Genomic DNA, 17547 nt, shown 5'->3' with positions numbered 1-17547 from the left:
GCCTCATACCTGCACGCTAACCACAATGACCAGGGATGTGGCCACAGTGACTGCAAAGGACTGGTAATCAGCCAGCTGGGTGCCATCATCCCGGGTGGCATCGGCAAACACCCCGTAGGGAATGAAGAACATGAGCACGGAGGTGTAGATGCCCTGGGCGATGCAGATGAAGAACTCCCGCTTGTTGAAGAGAAGGTTCAGCTGGCCCGGCTCATACAGCTTAGGGTACTCCATGCTCCGCTGCTCAGGGACATCCTGTGTGGGAGGACCATGTAGCATAGGGGGCCTCAGAGGTTGCCATTTTGACTCCACAAGGCCAAGGGCAGACTCTGTCCCTGCCTCCTTCTTTCCAAAGTCTTTGGCAGCTAGAACCAACCTCAAGCCAGGTACCCCCAGTCTAACTTAGTTCAGCAACCCAAGAGAGTTCTAGATCAGCTGCAACCAGGAGGGAGAACCAGTCACACCTTCCCCAGCTGAAAGAACTGCCTTCCCAGTGGCCACAGACAATGGGCACAAGTGTCACACCCATCTATGTGACTCCTTCAAGCAGTGACCTTCCCCGCATCCCATCTGATCATCAAACTCCCCCATACCTGATCAAAGACCCCCATAGCCAGGACTGGCAGGGAGGTGTACACGATGTTATACAGGGTGATGAAATACTGGTCATAGACGGTCTGGAAGAGAACAGGGAGCAAGGGAGCACGCAACCTTTCTTTGCTACACATCAGGCACAGGAAGACAGCTGATGTCACATACAGAGAACCCTAAGAAATTTTCTCAGGCTCCTTCTCTCCTCCTTTAATAAGCATTTTTTAAAAGTATGTACCAGAAAATAGCTAGGCCCTAGGCCCTGGGGGACTGAGTGATAAACAAGACAGATAGAACCTCTGCACTCAGGTTAACAGATTTGCACTACAGTGGACCGGGAACACTTATTACCTGGGCTGAGAAGCCGCAGAAGAAGCCAAACCAGAAGTGGACCATGGTGAAAGCAAAGTTTTTGTAGAAGAAATAGCAAAGAAACTTGCACATTCGCAGGTAGGACCAGCGCCCATGCACCAGCAAAAGGCGCTGCAGGAACTTGAACTGGGAGAAGGAGTAGTCGGAGGCCAAGACAGCCTGGATCCCTTCCTGCCCACTGATGCCCACACCAATGTGAGCCGCTGCAGAGACAAGAGATGACAAGAGGGTGAAGATGGCCACCGGCCACACACTTTAGAGCCTACCAAGTTACAACCCCCTTCCCATCATTCTTCTGCAGTCCAGAGACCCCAGTGGGCCCCTCCCCAGCCTCAAGCCCAACCTACACACCTGCATAGCCCACACTCACTTTTGATCATGCTGACATCATTGGCTCCGTCTCCAATGGCAAGCGTCACAGCCTTCTTGTACTTCTTGACCAGTTCTACCACCTGGGCCTTCTGCAAGGGGGTCACCCGGCAGCAGATGACAGCTTTGCAGGCACATGCTGTCTCCAGAAACTCCAGCTCCATGTCCGCCTCCAGTGCGTGGGCCTGGAGCACAGAGAAACCTGAGAAAGCCAGTCTTTCCAGGAGACACCTGGGAGTCTCAGCTCCTCCCAGTCCCCTTTGAGACCAGAGTCTTCTCTGAAGTCAGGGGAAATTAAAACAAGATATAAAAGCCCTGGACAGAAGTGCTCCCTGAAAAGATACTGCCCAAGCTAAGGACAGCGATGCCTACCAGGCTGTGACCATTGATGACCAGGGCGTACTCCCCAGCAACGGCCTCCAGGACAGAAGTTAGCTTGGAAGAAGAAAGCTTCTCCTGGTAGGTGAAGCCGTTGCCTACGGAGCGGGATGAATCCATCATCTTCTCCCGGGCTTTCCTGTCGAGGTGGAAATGATATGCTTGTGGTCTTTCAGGACAGCAGTGGGGAGCAGGGATTCAAGCCTAAACAGGGTCCAGAAACCCCCGCCTGAGCCCTGAGCACAATGCAGAGCACCGCCTCCCTTAGGCTTCTTGTTTACCTGAGCTCCTCCCGCACCTCCAGGACAGTATGGCCAGTGACGATGAACACCTCGGTCATGTCGTCCGTCAGCATCTTGCAGGAATAGCCGATGTTCACAGCCGTCTCTACCAAGAGAGAACGCAGGAGCTACGGACAGGCACCCAACAAGGTCAGCACACTCGCCTGCCTGATGTCCTCGGCTCCATGCAAGGGTCCAACAGGGCTACTGTCAGTTGCAACTGCCTCTGCCCTGCTGGGCTCTCACCTTGCTTGTCTCCGGTTAGCACCCAAATCTTGATGTTGGCCAGCGTCAGGAGGGCAATGGTCTCTGGAACCCCTTGCTGAAGCTTGTCCTCAATGGCCGTTGCACCCAGCAGCTGAAAATACCACAAGGATTCCTGGCACAAGAGTCGCAGGCATGAGCCCTCCGTGCCCACCCCTGGCCCGTCCCACAGCCCGTACCATCATGTTGTTCTCAACTTCCTCGTAGATGCTAGCCAGCCTGTCCTCCCGGCTGTCCTGGGCCAGGCTGGCCTGGAGGCGTCGCTCAGCCCACTCCTCATAGTACTCTTCATCCAGATCCTTGTAGGCCAGCACCAGGGTCCTCAGCCCTTCCCCTGCGTACTCCTGGAGGCAGAGTGGAAAGGCACACCTGGGTAAGTCTGGAGAGCTAATGGACAGCATGAGGGCGACAATGAATAATCCTGCACTGTAGACTGGGCATGTGCCACATTCCACAGTTAGGGACCATCACCACACACACAAAAAGAGGTAACTATGGGAGCTGGCTGATGTGTTAACGTGTCTGACTGTAGTAATTACTTCACTATATATACACATCAAAACATCACGTTGTAGACCTTACATTTACACAATAAAACATACAAGCCGCCTCCCCCACACTAAGAGTAGAACCCCCAGGCTGGCCCTCCTCTCCTCACACCCACATTAAGGTGGTCCGTGGTGGTGCTGAGCAGCTCTTGAGTGGAGTGGTGCAGTCTGTCCAGCAGGATAGTGTCAGCCCCTTTGCAGTAGAGTCGGATCTTCCCCTCTGGATTCCGCACTATGAATGGGGCAGGTAGAGAAAGTGCCAGAGAAATTCAGACAGGCAACCTAAACACATCAAGAGTCACCTGGCACACTTCACCCACTCCAGGCCTTAATGCTGCCCCCAAACGCCCCAGCACCCCAGTCCTGGCCTCACCTATGACTGACATCCGCTTGCGGATATTGTTGAAGTCCAGGATGGCCAGCAGCTGGTAGGTGATGGCTGTGCCCATCTCATGGACGGTGATCGTCTTGGGGGTGCGAGAGCGGAAAACAAAACCAAAGTTCCTGGCTGCAGTGACCAGGGCCCCCTCATCTGGGGACTGAGCTTTGTAGTACAGCTCTCCTGGGTGGGGAGGAAGAATACACGTGATATAAGTGGCCTCTCTCAGCCATGTGCCCCGCCCAGGAAGCCCCAGCCCAGCCACATTGCAGAGGAGAGCAGAGCCCAAGGGCAGAGTCAGGTCGGAAGAGTGCGAGCCGGCTCCTCAGCCCACCTTCGTTCTTTTCTTCTGACATGACAGTATGACACAGGGAAAGGAGGCGGAAGAACTCATGTGTGTGGGGGTCCCCGATCTTGACAGCCTCCAGGAGGCTGGGGTCCCAAAATAAGAACTTCTTGTCAGCCAGAGGATTGAAGGAGAAGTCGACAGGTTCAGGCCTCTGGAACACGTAAGAAAGCTCTTAGGAAAGGCTGGGGTGCCAGGCTGCATCCCGGGGAAGTGTTCATCCCTGCCCTCCCAAGTCTTAGTAGGCTCTTGTCCACGGTGGACCTCAAAATTTCCAATTCTGTCATCACCAGTTCTGCCTTAAAACACCCATTTCTCCAAGCAGCTTCCATCTCCTATCCAGATAACACATCACTCCTGACTACACTAACTGTTACTGGCCAGGCACCCTGTTTCACTGGCACATAGAATTAGGGAGACTGAATCTTACCTCTCCCAATTCAGCTTTGTGTCCCAGGACATCAAACACATCACCTACATACAGCCAGGGCAGAAAAAGAAGCAATGTCAGAGCTAGAGAGCTCCAGAGCACAGAAAACACCTCCAACACAGAATCCCCACAGCCACTGAGCCCCTCAACCCTAATCGCTGAGCAGCTGTCACAGTGTGAGTCACTCAGTCACACTACTGACCTTGCGGGATAGGAGACAGCAGGCACCCTAGACCCTAGAACCCCAAGGCCTGGCCATGAAAGAGCCCCGGCACCCACTGCTCACCATCCCTGTCTCCACCCTAGGTGGCACTCCCCTTAGGACAGCTGCAATTCCACACCTCCCAGGCCTCCTTGCACCCATTAGACCTGTGCAGCAGACAAGGCTCAGACACTGACTGAAAGGCATCGGTCAGTACAGAAAGCAGTTACAAGAGGGGTCCACACTCTGCATAAAAGTCAGCCCCACATGCTGCCCCAGGCCATCCCAGCAGCACAGCCACAGGCCACTAAGGCAGGGCCACACTGGGAAGTCCAACCACAGCCACATTCCACAGACTCACAAGGACCCTGAGCAGCAACAGGGGAGAGTGCAGCAGGGTTCCGCCTGGCCAGGATGCCCAGAGGCCAGTGTCTCACTTCAAACAGCCAAGGAGCTCCCTAATTCCTGGAGCTGAGACCAGGGTCAGGGCATCAGGGGAGGACTCTCAGAATCTAATTTTTTTTTTTTTTTTTTTTTGAAATAGAGTTGCACTCTTGTCGCCCAGGCTGGAGTACAATGGCGCAAACTCGGCTCACTGCAACCTCCACCTCCTGGGTTCAAGCAATTCTCCTGCCTCAGCCCCCCAAGTAGCTGGACTTACAGGCGCCTGCCACCATGCCCAGCTAATTTTTGTATTTTTAGTAGAGACTGGGTTTCACCGTGTTGGCCAGAATGGTCTCGAACTCTTGACCTCAGGTGATCCACCCGCCTCAGCCTCCCAAAGTGCTGGGATTACAGGCGTGAGCCACTGCGCCCAGCCAGGATCTGCTTCCTGACATGGGACACAGAATGGACCTCTTCTTTGTGTGTGAATTTTTCTCAAGAGACGGGGCCTCACTCTGTCATTCAGGCTGGAGTGCAGTAAAAGGATCATGGCTCACTGTAGCCTTGACCTCCCAGGCTCAAGTGATCCTCCCACCTCAGCCTCTTGAGTCACTGGCTGGCTGAGACCACAGGTGCCACCACACCTGGCTAATTTTTAAATTTTTTTGTAGGGATGGGGTCTCACTATGTTGCCCAGGCTGGTCTCGCACTCATGAGCTCAAGCAGTACTCCCACCTCAGCCTCCCAAAGTGCTGTGACTACAAGCATGAGCCACTGTGCCTGGCCAGGATGGACCCTTTCAAGGCCCCTCAGACCCAACTAGGAAGGAAGAAAAAACCAATGTTAAGGAAACTGTGGGGCCCCAGTTCCACTGTCCTTCCAGGCGAGGTGCAAGCCCCCAGTCCCCAGTGGTGCCACCATACCGTAGCTGCGGCCGTTGATGGAGCACTTGTTGAAAACCATAATGTTCTGAGTGAGGGTGCCCGTCTTGTCGGAGAAGATGTACTCCACCTGGCCCAGCTCCTCGTTTAGAGTGGTGGTGCGGGCTTCTGCAGGCGTCCGCTTCTTCATGCAGAACATCTTCTTATCCCAGTTGATGAAGTAGCTGTGGCCCAAACGGATGACCTCCACACTGCACAGGGGACAAGAGGTGAAGCTTGGGTCGGGAAGGGGAGGAGGTGCCCCACCCGCACGGGCCTTCGCTGCAGGCCCTCCGCCTGGGGAGAGACGAGAACGGAGAAGACACCTGGGCACAGAAACCTGGGTGGGAAAGGACAAGGAGAACCTGAAGGTGGAGACGGCTGCACACAGCCAGCAGAGGAATGCCCCGACCCGACCCTCCTGACGCTCTCCAGACAAGAAGGGGCAAAGGGCCTGGGTGGGCAGGACAGACAGCAAAGGAGGAGAAGGGGCTGTAGACAAGGCACTCGGCCAGTTCTTACCTCAGTACTAATAATACAGAAACCATGCAGAGAAAAACAAGTGAAAGTGCCAGAGGGAGGGGAGAGAAAAAAGAGAGAGAAATAATGAGGGTGCTGTGCATGCCACAGCAACGCAGACGCCACCTCAAAGAGGGGCCGCACCAGGGAGAGGAAATGGAGTAGGCTTGAAGCCCACTCCTCACTGTCTCAGCACAGGCAGGTGCACTCCTTCCACCCTGGGCTCGCAGCGCTACATCCCTGATTCTGAACAGGGGGCAGGGCTGAGGTGCTGACTCCAGACAGAGAGGGCCCTAGGCATCTGCAGACCACCACCACTTCACAACGGCACAGCGCTCTGTGGTGGTGGTTGTTAGATCATTTGTTTTTTGAGCTAGGGTCTCTGTCACCCAAGCTGGAGTGCAGTAGCATAATCATAGCTCACTGTAGCCTCAAACTCCTGGGCTCAAGCAATCCTCCCACCTCAGCCTCCCCAGTAGCTGGGACTACAGGTGCACGCCACCACACCTGGCTAATTTTCATTTTTTATAGAGATGGATCTCGCTGTGTTGCTCGTGCTGGTGTTGAATTCCTGAACTCAAGAGATCCTCCCACCTTCACCTCCCAAAGTGCTGGGATTACAGGCGACAGCCACTGTGCCAGGCCAATATAGTGCCTTTAACATCTCCAGGTCTGTTCATATCCTCTTCTTTGCTAATCATATGCACTGTTAGCATTTCCAGAAAGGGCCATGTTTAGGTCCAGTGCAGCCAAGCAATGGGGCCATATCCGGAGCTCTGCTTCCCACCTGACTAAGGCTCCTATCAGGATCCCATTACCAGGCAAATGGGAATGTCTTCACATTCCGAAGAGCCTTCTCCTCACGCAGCTCTCCAACCCCCTCTCAGTCTCCCCCAAACATACACACTGTGACCTGATGAGATTCAGAAAGAAAACTGTTTTAGCTGCTCCCAAGGGCTTCAAGTGAACTGAGATACAAAACACAGATAGCAAAAGCCCATAGGTGGGAAAACAAAATTACGTTGTAAGCAAAAAGGCATTTAAATAGTAATACAGAAGGGAGTGGTAACAGTCACGACGAACAGGCTACCACCCAATAACTGTACAGTCATTTAAGTTTAAAATGTTATCTTCTAAGCCAGTATCTTATATCAAGACATCCTATTAAAAGGTGAGACAAGTACTCCTGTTCCTGTTTCACACGGGAAAACTGAGATCAAGTGAGGCCTTGAGTGACTGTGGATTTTCCTGAGGTCACATGGCCACTGGGGAGACAGGACTAAACCCAGAACCTTCTGACTCTCCTTTTCACACCCTGGAAAAGCCTAAACTGTATTCCCTCAGCAGAGAAATGCTATGTCTTCTATTTATTATCACCAGCAGTTAAGATTGGAGGCTGGGAATGAGTTGAGGGCTATTTGGGGAATCTGTATGAACAAAAGATGGGAGACAGGACAAGTTTTCAGTACCTCCATAAAACATTTCCTTAAAAACGTCACAGGTTCCCTCATCTCAAGGGCAAGACACTAAGCAAGAAAGTTCCTTTCCCCTGGCCATTCTTCCTGCCTCCTCTTCCTCCTCCTCCCCTTCATTCTCACTGGCCTGTCCCTGCTAACATTCTCTTTACCTCAAACATCCTAGATGTCGCCTTGATCCTATTCATGCTGTACACCACTGCCAGTCAACACTTCCTAAAGCATTCTTTAGATTTTTTTTAGAATGCTTTTTTTTTTCTTTTTGTGGGGGAGGGACTCCAGTGAAAACCAGAAAACCTGCTAGAGAAATTCTAAAAGAGCTGTGACACTTGGAATGCATTTTTACAATATAGAATACATTCTTTTCACTTCCTTCAAAAACTTTTGTTTGCTTGTTTGCTTTATTTTGATTTTTGAGACAGAGTTTCGCTCTTGTTGCCCAGGCTGGACTGCAGGGGTGAAATCTTGGCTCACTGCTACCTCCACCTTCTGGTTTCAAGCGATTCTCCTGCCTCAGCCTCCCGAGTAGCTGGGATTACAGGCACCTGCCACCACACCTGGCTGATTTTTGTATTTTAAGTAGAGACAGGGTTTCACCATGTTGGCCAGGATGGTCTCGAATTCCTGACCTCATGATCTGCCCACCTTGGCCTCCCAAAGTGCTGGGATTACAGGCGTGAGCCACTGTGCTTGGTCTCTTTAATAACTTTTTAATGGTTAGTAAGTACAAAGTCCACAGGCAAAGATTCAAAAGCCTCCACAATCAGTAGCAAGCTATGTTTCCAGCTCTCGCTCTTGGCCCAAGACCCTGGCCAACTATTTCCATAGGCCATTCCCAGGCTCCCATCTCCACACCTATGCTTCCAGCCCTCTCCTCCCCTCCTCCTCTCCTTTGCGGCTCCACCTTCACCCAGCCCAATCACCACTCAAAGCCCAGAGCAAATGCCATCTCTCCCTCCCTGCCTACCTGCTTAGGGAGCGACACCCTCCCAGCCCCCGGCACCCTGTGCCTCCCACATGGTATCTCAGTCTGACACTGTCTAGATCTCCCCTCCTCAACCCATCCATCTGCTGCTGCTGAAGGCAGAGGCCACCTAATACATCTCTGTATCCCCTTGCTTCACACAGAAGACTCTAGGTCGAGTTCTACAGCACTGGTCCCTATTTTGTTGTATAATGTGTTTAGATTTTCCTTCCTTTACTAGATGTAAGCACCTAGAAGGAAGGAGATCCATTCCTAATTCATCTTTTATGTGTGATGGCACCTAGCACACTTCTTTGTACACAGGAGGCATGTAATAAACAGGTGCTGAATAAATCAATATTTTTTTTTCTCTAATACAGTTCCAAGTACCAGGAAACTGTGGTAAAAAGTTTGCTCTGCCCACAAAGATAAACAGATAACATCAAATGTTTACGGTACAGGAAGAAGAGGACTTCAAGTTACTTCTCAAGGACTTCATCTTCATAGAAAAGAAAAGTTCTATGGGACCACCTGACTCCCTGGAGAAACCCCAGGGCAGAGAAGGCACATACCTGACGTAGAGTGAAATGGGCACAACGGTGTTGAGGATGATGATGTAGGACCAGAAGGAGAGGAAGCCAGAGAAGAAGGCACTGTCCACTGCCTCATCCCACGGCAGGTAGACCTGGAAGCGCATCCCCACCTCGTGCTCCCAGATGGCATTGCCAATGGCCAGGATCACCCCCATGCAAACCAGGAATCCAAAAATCTGGGGAGGAATGAGAAACACAGGTGAGGCTGACATGTAGGAAGCCCTCAAAACCAAGTGCATCTGTGATGTACTCATCCCTTGAGCCCTCAAAAGCTCAGATGCTCTAGTGCAAGCTTGTCCGACCCGTGGTCTCTGGGCCACATGTGGCCCAACACAGATTCATAAGCTTTCTTAAAACCCTATGAGAGGCCAGGCACGGTGGCTCACGCCTGTAATCCCAGCACTTTGGGAGGCTGAGGCGGGCGGATCATGAGGTCAGAAGATCGAGACCATCCTGGCTAACACGGTGAAACCCCGTCTCTACTAAAAATACAAAAAAATTAGCCGGGCATGGTGGTGGGCGCCTATAGTCCCGGCTACTCGGGAGGCTGAGGCAGGAGAATGGCGTGAACCCGGGAGGCGGAGCTCGCGGTGAGCCAAGATTGCGCCACTGCACTCCAGCCTGGGTGACAGAGCGAGACTTCGTCTCAAAAAAACCAAAAAAAACCAAAAAAAAAAAAAAAACCCGTGAGATTTTGGTAACAGCTAAATGTTAAAAGAAAAATAATTTTTAAAAACCGAAAAAAAAAAAAGATTATGGGCTGGGCGCAGTGGCTCATGCCTGTAATCCCAGCACTTTGGGAGGCTGAGGCGGATGGATCACCTGAGGTCAGGAGTTTGAGACCAGCCTGGCCAACATGGTGAAACTCCATCCCTACTAAAAATACAAAAGAATTAGCCAGGCCTGGTGGCACTTGCCTGTAGTCCCAGCTACTCAGGAGTCCAAGCCATGAGAATTGCTTGAACCCGAGAGGCAGAGGTTGCAGTGAGTCAAGATCGCACCACTGCACCCCAGCCTGGGCAACAAAGCAAGACCCTGTCTCAAAAAACAAACCAACAAACAAAGGCCAAGTGCGGTGACTCACGCCTTTGGGAGGCCAAGGCGGGCAGATCATGAGGTCAGGAGTTCAATACCAGTCTGGCCAACATGGTGAAACCCCATCTCTCATCTCTACTAAAAATACAAAAAATTAGCCAGGTATGGTGGCGGGAACCTGTAATCCCAGCTACTAGGGAGGCTGAGGCAGGAGAATCACGTGAACCCAAGAGGCAGAGGTTGCAGTGAGCCGAGATCATGACATTGCACTACACTCCAGCCTGGTGACAGAGTAAGACTCCGTCTCAATAAATAAATAAATAAATAAATAAATAAATAGTTATTTTTTGCAATTATTTTTTTCTAAGCTCATCAGCTATTGTTAGTGTTAGTGTATTTTATGTGTGGCCCAAGACAATTCTTCTTCCAATGTAGCCCAGGGAGGTCAAAATACTGGAAACCCCTGCTCTAGTGGAAAAAGCTCAGAATTGGTGACAGGTTCTAGTCTGTCACCAATTATCACGTGGCCTTCTGTCTGACCATTATTTCATCTATATGATGAAGAAGCTGAAATAGTTGATTAGCTCCCAGTCTGGCACCTTGAAACCTTCCAGAGTCCTCAAAGTTGGTAAGAGTGGGTATGAGATACTTTTAACATACCACAAAACTTACTGTAAATCATCTATTCACCTGGGCTAGGCCTCCACAAGCCAACAAAAATGCCAAGCCACAATAATGTTCACTATCTCACATAGATTGCCTTTTTAAAAAAAAACTTGGGAAACAAACTATACCTTCATAAACGTAGATTTCTCTTTTTTTGAAACAGGGTCTTGCTTTGTTGCCCAGGCTGGAGTGCAGTGGCATGATTCTAGCTCAATGCAGCCTCAATCTCCCGGGAAAGCAATCCCCCCACCTCAGCCTCCAGACTAACTGGGACCACAGGTGCATACTACCAAACCTGGCTAATTTTTCAATTTTTTGTAGAGATAGGGTCTCACTATGGTATCCATGCTGGTCTCGAACTCCTAGGCTCAAATGATCCTCCCACCTTGGCCTCCCAAAGTGCTGGGATTACATGTGTGAGCCACCACCCCGGTCTAGTTTTCTTGATTAGTCAAAAATCTTATAAATTTTGGAGTCTCTGGAGAGACTGGTAAAAAACCAGACCACTGTCCAATTTCCTACATCTATTTCCAAAGCTGCCTCCACTGTTGAGGCTTTGAAACAAAATAGGAGATTGGTGCCCAATGACCACCAGGGGGCGACTGGAGCCCCCTATGTGATAGACAACCACGCCCACCAGGCTGGGTTTCTGCACATCCTTTAAAGCCAGAGCGGAAACCAGCTCACCAGAGGCCGGCCCCAACCTTTGCAAGCTGGCATGTAGGGGGCAGGCAGCAGACAGTCAGGGCGCAGGAAGGGGAGGAGAGCCCAACAAGGAGTTCAGATTTCTAGCTAAACAAGAGAAGGATTCAGGAATTGCCAAAAACCAAAACAGAAACTTTTCCTTTGGGATCCTTCGTTCTTAGAAGTTGGGGGGAAAAGACCCTGCCAACCTCTTCCAAATGGAAATTTTTCTTTTAATTCCCTCTCCATCCCCATGAAGGCCTCCTTGTCCCTGGCAAAAGCAAACAGAAGGTCACATGCTTTACAAAGTCATCATCAGAACTGGAATCAGAGAAGGGATGATTTGTTTTAGCTTTAAGTTGTTGATTCATGCACGTTCCTAAAGTTTTTTTAAATAACATCTTCCAACTAAAAGGAGCCTAAAATAAACACTGCCTTTGTGTAGCTGACCTGCTAGTGGCTTTAAAGCCAAATTTGAAGACTACTGCCCAAAGAAGAGAGAGGAAAGGAAAAGGAGCCACCCAGGGAGAAGCCGAGGGCAGGGGCAGGGACCAGATGTGGGGCGCCTTACCCAGAGCACCAGGGTATTCATTAGGCGATCAATACTCGTTCTTTTGAACTTTGTTCTGCCGCTGTTTTGCATCAACTTAGTGTCAGGACCTGGAAAAAAATGGGAAGGACTGGGAAAGCCAAATAACACATCTGCCTCTGGGCTTCTGCCCTGATCCCCAAATAACACATCTGCCTCTGGGCTTCTGCCCTGATTCCCAGACTGCAGGACACCAAGGGGGAATAGAGACACTGGCTGGATAAAAGGCCTGTATACAGAGCTGGAGGTTTTTTACCTTAGGTATTCTCCCACCTCATCCCATACTCCTGAGGGAGGGCTGGCTGGGTCCCTCTTACCCTTCTTTCTTTGGATGCTAGGAGGCTCACCTGCAAAGATGACCAGCCCGAAGCACCACTCGGTGTTTCGCAGCACACAGCCCCGCAGCAGCATGTTCTGGTTGCTCAGGGGGAACTTGTTTTCCTTCCAGTAGAGGGTTCCGCTGAATTTGTCCAGTTTGTTGTTGGGAGGTTCACAGATCACTTCACCTGAACAGGAGACAAAAATTCCACTGCTCAAGGTCCAGTCTACAGCCTGACCACAAGACAATAAAACAAAGAGAAAATGCACTGAGGGAACAGGATGCAAGAACAAGGGCCCATCCACACGCTGCTGGTGGAAGTGTGAGCTGATGCAGCTCTTCAGGAAAATAATGAAGCAGACCAGGCACGGTAGCTCAGGCCTGTAATCTCAGCACTCTGGGAGGCCAAGATGGGCAGATCATTTGAGGTCAGGAGTTCGACACCAGCCTGGCCAGCATGGCGAAACCCTGTCTCTACTAAAAATGCAAAAATTAGCCAGGCGTGGTGGCGGGCACCTGTAATTCTAGCTAATCAGGAGGCTGAGGTACGAGAATCGCTTGAACCTGGGAGGCAGAGGTTGCAGTGAGCCAAGACTGCACGACTGCACTCCAGTCTGGGCAACAGAGTGTTTCAAAAAAAAAAGCAGCAGCATGACCTAATATTTGTTTGTACAAACATGTATGAAAAGTGTGGATGAACACACACTGACTGTCAGTGTGGCTATCTGAGCAGGGTAGAAGAAGAAGGAAGAGCTACTTTCTTTTTTTTTTTTTGCTTTTTTTTGAGACAGAGTCTTGCTGTGTCACCCAGGCTGGAGTGCAGTGGCACGATGTCGGCTCACTGCAACCTCCGCCTCCCAGGTTCAAGCAATTCACCCGCCTCAGCCTCCCGAATAGTTTGGATTACAGGCACACACCACCACACCCAGCTAATAATTTTTGTATTTTTAATAGAGACAGGGTTTCACCATGTTGACCAGACTGGTCTCGAACTCCTGGTCTCAAGAAATCTGCCCGCCTCGGCCTCCCAAAGTGTTGGGATTACAGGCGTGAGCCATGGTACTGATCTTCATTCACTTTTTCTTATACACTTTGTATGGTTTGTCTTATAAGGGACATATATTATTATTCCGAGCTAATAAGCAAAAAGAATATGCTGAATTTCTCTCAACATGCATAGCAAGTGGGGAGCTATCAGCCACAAAGTTCCCTTGAAATAATTATCAACTCACAATCAAGAGGGAGCCAAATGACATTACCAACACTCCCCTCCCCAAAACAGTCCAGGAAGTTGCATAACAACAACAAAAAGTCCAAATGAAAAGGTATAATTTAACACCCCCAAGCAAAACCCAACACCCCTGCTCTACCTTCAGGCTGCTCCCCCAAAATTACTCACCATCGAACTTGGCAAGCTTACTGATGTCTCCCAATTCTGAGGTGACTGGAATCGCCTGACGTACTTTCATGTTCGTCTCACTGGAAGGACAGTATCCCTGAGTCCCCGATCCCTCCTCATCCTCTAAGTATTTTTTTTTTCATAGATGGGGTCTTGCTCTGCTGCCCAGGCTGGAGTGCAGTGGCACAATCATAGCTCAATAAGGCCTCGAACTCCTGGGCTCAAACAATCCTCCCGCCTCACCCTCCCAAGTGGCTGGGATTACAGGCGTTAAAACCACCATACCCAGCTAATTTTAAAAATGATTTATTTATTTATTTTTTATTTATTTATTTTGTGTGTGTGTGTGTGTGTAGAGACGAGGTCTCACCATCTTGCCCAGGCTGATCTCAAACTCCTGGCCTCAAGCAATCCTCCCACATTGGCCTCCCAAAGTGCTAGGATTTACAGGAGTGAGTCACCATACCCACCTTTCCCCATCCTCTAAATTCTACCTGGTGACACCTAAGCATGGTGTATAACTGCTTAGTCCAGCAAATACCGGCCAAATAACACTTTGCACATCCCATCCAAAGCTTTTCTTACCCTAATATTTCCAAATTCAGACAGAGCCCAGGCCTGAGAACCTCATTCAAAGACAATCTTTTTACCTCCAAAGAGACAGAAGGAGAGGGCTGACACTGAGCATGCCACTTACCCATCAAGTTCTGCTGTCTCTATGTAACACAGCCCATGGGGCTCACTGCTGGAAAGGAGGAGGAGATCCGCCTAGAGAGAAAAACTAATGAGAAGTCCAAATATGCAAACCTCCACCCCCAGTGGGCTGTGATGGTGGCTCCTTCATCCAAGCATTCTCGGTTTGCTTAGTTCCAGATGCATAAATGGCTAGTCCCAGGCATATCAGCATGACACAGAAGCCTCTGATGTGAGAAAGTTTCCTGCCATGGGTGTTTACGAGGCAACAGTAAATCAGGAAAGATTCATCCCTTTTTGACAAAGAAGAGGAAGAACCCTACCAGCCTAGAGGGGTACCCTGTCCCTTACCGCCACAAACTGGTTATTTTCTAGCTTGATAATATCACCAACACAGACATTCATCCACTGCTCCTGCTGGAGGCTGAGGCAACAAGAAGACAGTGAAGAGGCTGTCAGGAGCTAAAGAGGTTACTAGGGGACCCCCTTCCTCCCTAGAGCTCTTGTCTCCAGCAGACACTCACATTCCATTGATCAGCACCTGAGACTGGCGGTTATTCACCTGGTTATCACTCTTGTGGCGGAACTGAAAAGAAGAAAACTGTGAAAGGTAAGACACTTTCCCTCGCTTCGAAGGAATTCGTTAATCAGTAGAACTCAGAGCATGCTGGGTAACACCTCATATATACCCCATCACAAACCAATTCACTCCCTGACTCCCCCTCCCCACCCTCAGCAAAAAGACATCAGAGATCTAGCCGGACCGGGTAAGGGATGTCAAAGTCACCAAGAAATTGTGCTGGGTGAAGGTGGCTGTGAGTTGGGGGTGGGGGTTGGAGTAGGGGTGGGTGACTGGGACAAAATAGAGGAATGAAACCAACTCACATAGTCATCAGTGGCATCTTTAACAGCTGTGATGGTGAGGACAAGAACCAAAGGCACAATGGTGGTGAACCAGGACAGGGAAGAGATCTGTGGGATCAACTGAGAAAAAAAAAGAGAAGTATGCCTCTGAGGCCCCATCTGATGCCTTCATTCCCTTTCCTCTTCCTTGGCTTTATTCAGTTTGGGGAGCTGCAAAAAATCTACTGTGGGTCACCTACCTGCAGAATAAGGAGGAACAGGAAGTAAGTGTTGGCAACTTCCTGGAACTGCTCAAAGAGGTTGACAGGCAGGAAGGTGAGAATATTGTACTTGGAGGTCTTGATGCAGTTACTCTATGGCAGTAGGAGAGAAGATAATGAGCAGCCTCCAGCCCCAACCCAGAACCAGACTGAGGCTGCCTCCCCCATCTTTATACTTCCCCAGACCTCTACCCCAAAAGCCAGCAAACACAGGTGTGGGAGCGGGAAAGGGGAGGAGAGAAGGGAGTCTCAAGGGGGTCAATGTATTCTGCTTCACTGACAGGTGAAGGCATGAAAAATTCAGCACGGTAGCAGATTGAGAGTGGCTGAGGAGCTTGCCTTCCCCTCCCCCAAGCACTCTTCCCAGGTAGCCCTCAGTCCCAAGGGTAGGTTGTCCTTGCCCCTTTCCCCTCTCCAAACAGAGACAGGGAATGGGTGGTCTAGAGTCACTTACCGCATACTGGAATTTCTCATTGTATTCTCGGTCATTAGCCCGCGCCCTCCTTTCTTCTTCTGCAACAAAATGATGCTGCAGTCAGGAGGAGCAAATTGAGGTCTGGACCAACACTTTGTGGGGGTTCCCTGTTTTTTTCCACAGAACATCATTTTAAGGAGTTAGCTCCACAACTGAGGGGGGTCATCAAATTCTTCCCTCCAGTCCACCTCTCACCAGCAGCCTGACCACACGGCTCTCCAGGTTACATTCACAGGATAGGATATGTTCTCTTTTCCTCACCACCAACCTTCACAGTCTTCCACTGGGAGCACCCAGTTTGTCTCCCCCACCCCCACTGCAGAGGAATCTTAGCCACTGACAGTCCTGGGATTCCCCAGCCCCTTTTGCTGCTATTATTAATGCATATATCATCATAATCAAGGAGTAGCGCTGAAAACGTAAAGTTTCCTTCCCCCGGGGACCACTGCAGATCTAGTAGCAGTACTGCTGTCTCCCTAATTTGGAGGGTTGGGTAGGTGGCAAGAAGGAGGCTCACTGTGCCCTGGAGCTGCTCTGCGGCAGCATCCCAGCCCCACGTGCAGTCCCCCCTACAGGAGCCTCTGCTTGTCACATGTCACCAGCAGCTGCTTCTGACTGGCCCACAATGACATCATCTTATTTCAAAGCTCATCTTCAAGTAGAAAAGTGGGAGGGGGGGCGTTTCAGGGATATGGGTCATGCAGACTGAGATAGAGATGGAGGTGGGAGGAATGAAATGTAATGGAAACAGCTGCGCTCTAACTGGACTTTCCTTGTACCATCTGCACGCATTTCCCTTTAAAGGGCTCATTTGTCACTCAGTTAGTGTCACCCGTCTAGGTAAACCTATCCCAAACCTTTGCAGGTCTGGGACTGCAGGCACCAAATTCATGTCCCAGAGTAAGGAGCTGTTCTATAATAGATTCCCCAGCCCATCTCCCTGGAGGTCACCATGACCTCATGCTGCAAAAAGGGGTAACTTGGTGGCAGCAAACCTAATTCCTTAAACCTGTCCAGGAGCCAAAGACAGCATTCCAGAACCCTTTCTACACACCCCAGGACCCCTGCAGAGCACACTGCAGTAACAAAACCCCAGGCCACAGTGCCCCCTGCCTACCAAGCCACTTCACTCCCATAAACTTCCCTAGAGGGGCTCCCTTGGGCTGAGTCCCCTGCGCAATCACCAAAGACCATGCAAAGGAAGAAGGTAGGGACTGGATCCTTCGGAGCCAGGATCTCTGGGTCTGGAAAGAGGATCAGGGGAGGTAAGGGAAGGCTGGGGACAAATGAATGTAGGGATTGGAGGGGGGAAATAATGGGTGCGGGAGAGCTGCCAGGTGCTGCCTCCAGTTACCTGTCCCCCAGGAGGGCTTCTTTCGGCTCCAAGAGGGAGGCGCCTGGGCCCGGGCCCACTTCTCGGGCATCTCCTTGGGGACCGTCATGATCCCGGTGTGAGTGGGGGCGGGCAGACCGTCTATACGTCCTTGGCCTTAGCGGCATCGACCGGGCGGCCCCCCGGGGAGGTGCAGGAGCCACGGCCGCTCAGAG

At 50.7% G+C, this 17547-nt stretch overlaps 1 protein-coding gene across 2 annotated transcripts in view; it reads right to left on the bottom strand.

Annotated features, from left to right (window-relative positions):
• ATP8B2 (ATPase, aminophospholipid transporter, class I, type 8B, member 2) overlaps positions 1 to 17547 on the bottom strand; it is a 25207-nt gene that overhangs the window by 6445 nt on the left and 1215 nt on the right. Inside the window, exons 1-24 of one of the 2 annotated variants that reach the window (XM_011987419.1) lie at positions 17354 to 17547; positions 15979 to 16037; positions 15504 to 15617; positions 15286 to 15384; positions 14925 to 14986; positions 14752 to 14824; positions 14405 to 14475; positions 13708 to 13787; positions 12337 to 12495; positions 11972 to 12060; positions 8995 to 9191; positions 5468 to 5676; positions 3959 to 4002; positions 3517 to 3682; positions 3177 to 3365; positions 2920 to 3035; positions 2435 to 2599; positions 2238 to 2349; positions 1992 to 2097; positions 1705 to 1849; positions 1334 to 1517; positions 943 to 1166; positions 594 to 677; positions 10 to 255 (exon numbers count right to left, since the gene is read on the bottom strand). In XM_011987419.1, the coding sequence (XP_011842809.1) occupies positions 10 to 255; positions 594 to 677; positions 943 to 1166; positions 1334 to 1517; positions 1705 to 1849; positions 1992 to 2097; positions 2238 to 2349; positions 2435 to 2599; positions 2920 to 3035; positions 3177 to 3365; positions 3517 to 3682; positions 3959 to 4002; positions 5468 to 5676; positions 8995 to 9191; positions 11972 to 12060; positions 12337 to 12495; positions 13708 to 13787; positions 14405 to 14475; positions 14752 to 14824; positions 14925 to 14986; positions 15286 to 15384; positions 15504 to 15617; positions 15979 to 16037; positions 17354 to 17441 (3081 nt within the window). In that variant the 5' untranslated portion in view covers positions 17442 to 17547. The remainder of the gene's footprint in view (positions 1 to 9; positions 256 to 593; positions 678 to 942; positions 1167 to 1333; positions 1518 to 1704; positions 1850 to 1991; positions 2098 to 2237; positions 2350 to 2434; positions 2600 to 2919; positions 3036 to 3176; positions 3366 to 3516; positions 3683 to 3958; positions 4003 to 5467; positions 5677 to 8994; positions 9192 to 11971; positions 12061 to 12336; positions 12496 to 13707; positions 13788 to 14404; positions 14476 to 14751; positions 14825 to 14924; positions 14987 to 15285; positions 15385 to 15503; positions 15618 to 15978; positions 16038 to 17353) is intronic. The other variant, XM_011987418.1, reaches the window with a different exon arrangement.

Source organism: Mandrillus leucophaeus, unplaced genomic scaffold (assembly GCF_000951045.1).
Source record: "Mandrillus leucophaeus isolate KB7577 unplaced genomic scaffold, Mleu.le_1.0 Scaffold310, whole genome shotgun sequence".
Lineage (NCBI taxonomy): Eukaryota > Metazoa > Chordata > Mammalia > Primates > Cercopithecidae > Mandrillus > Mandrillus leucophaeus.
Note: the sequence above shows the minus strand (reverse complement) of the source record. Positions and strands in the feature narration are given on the sequence as shown.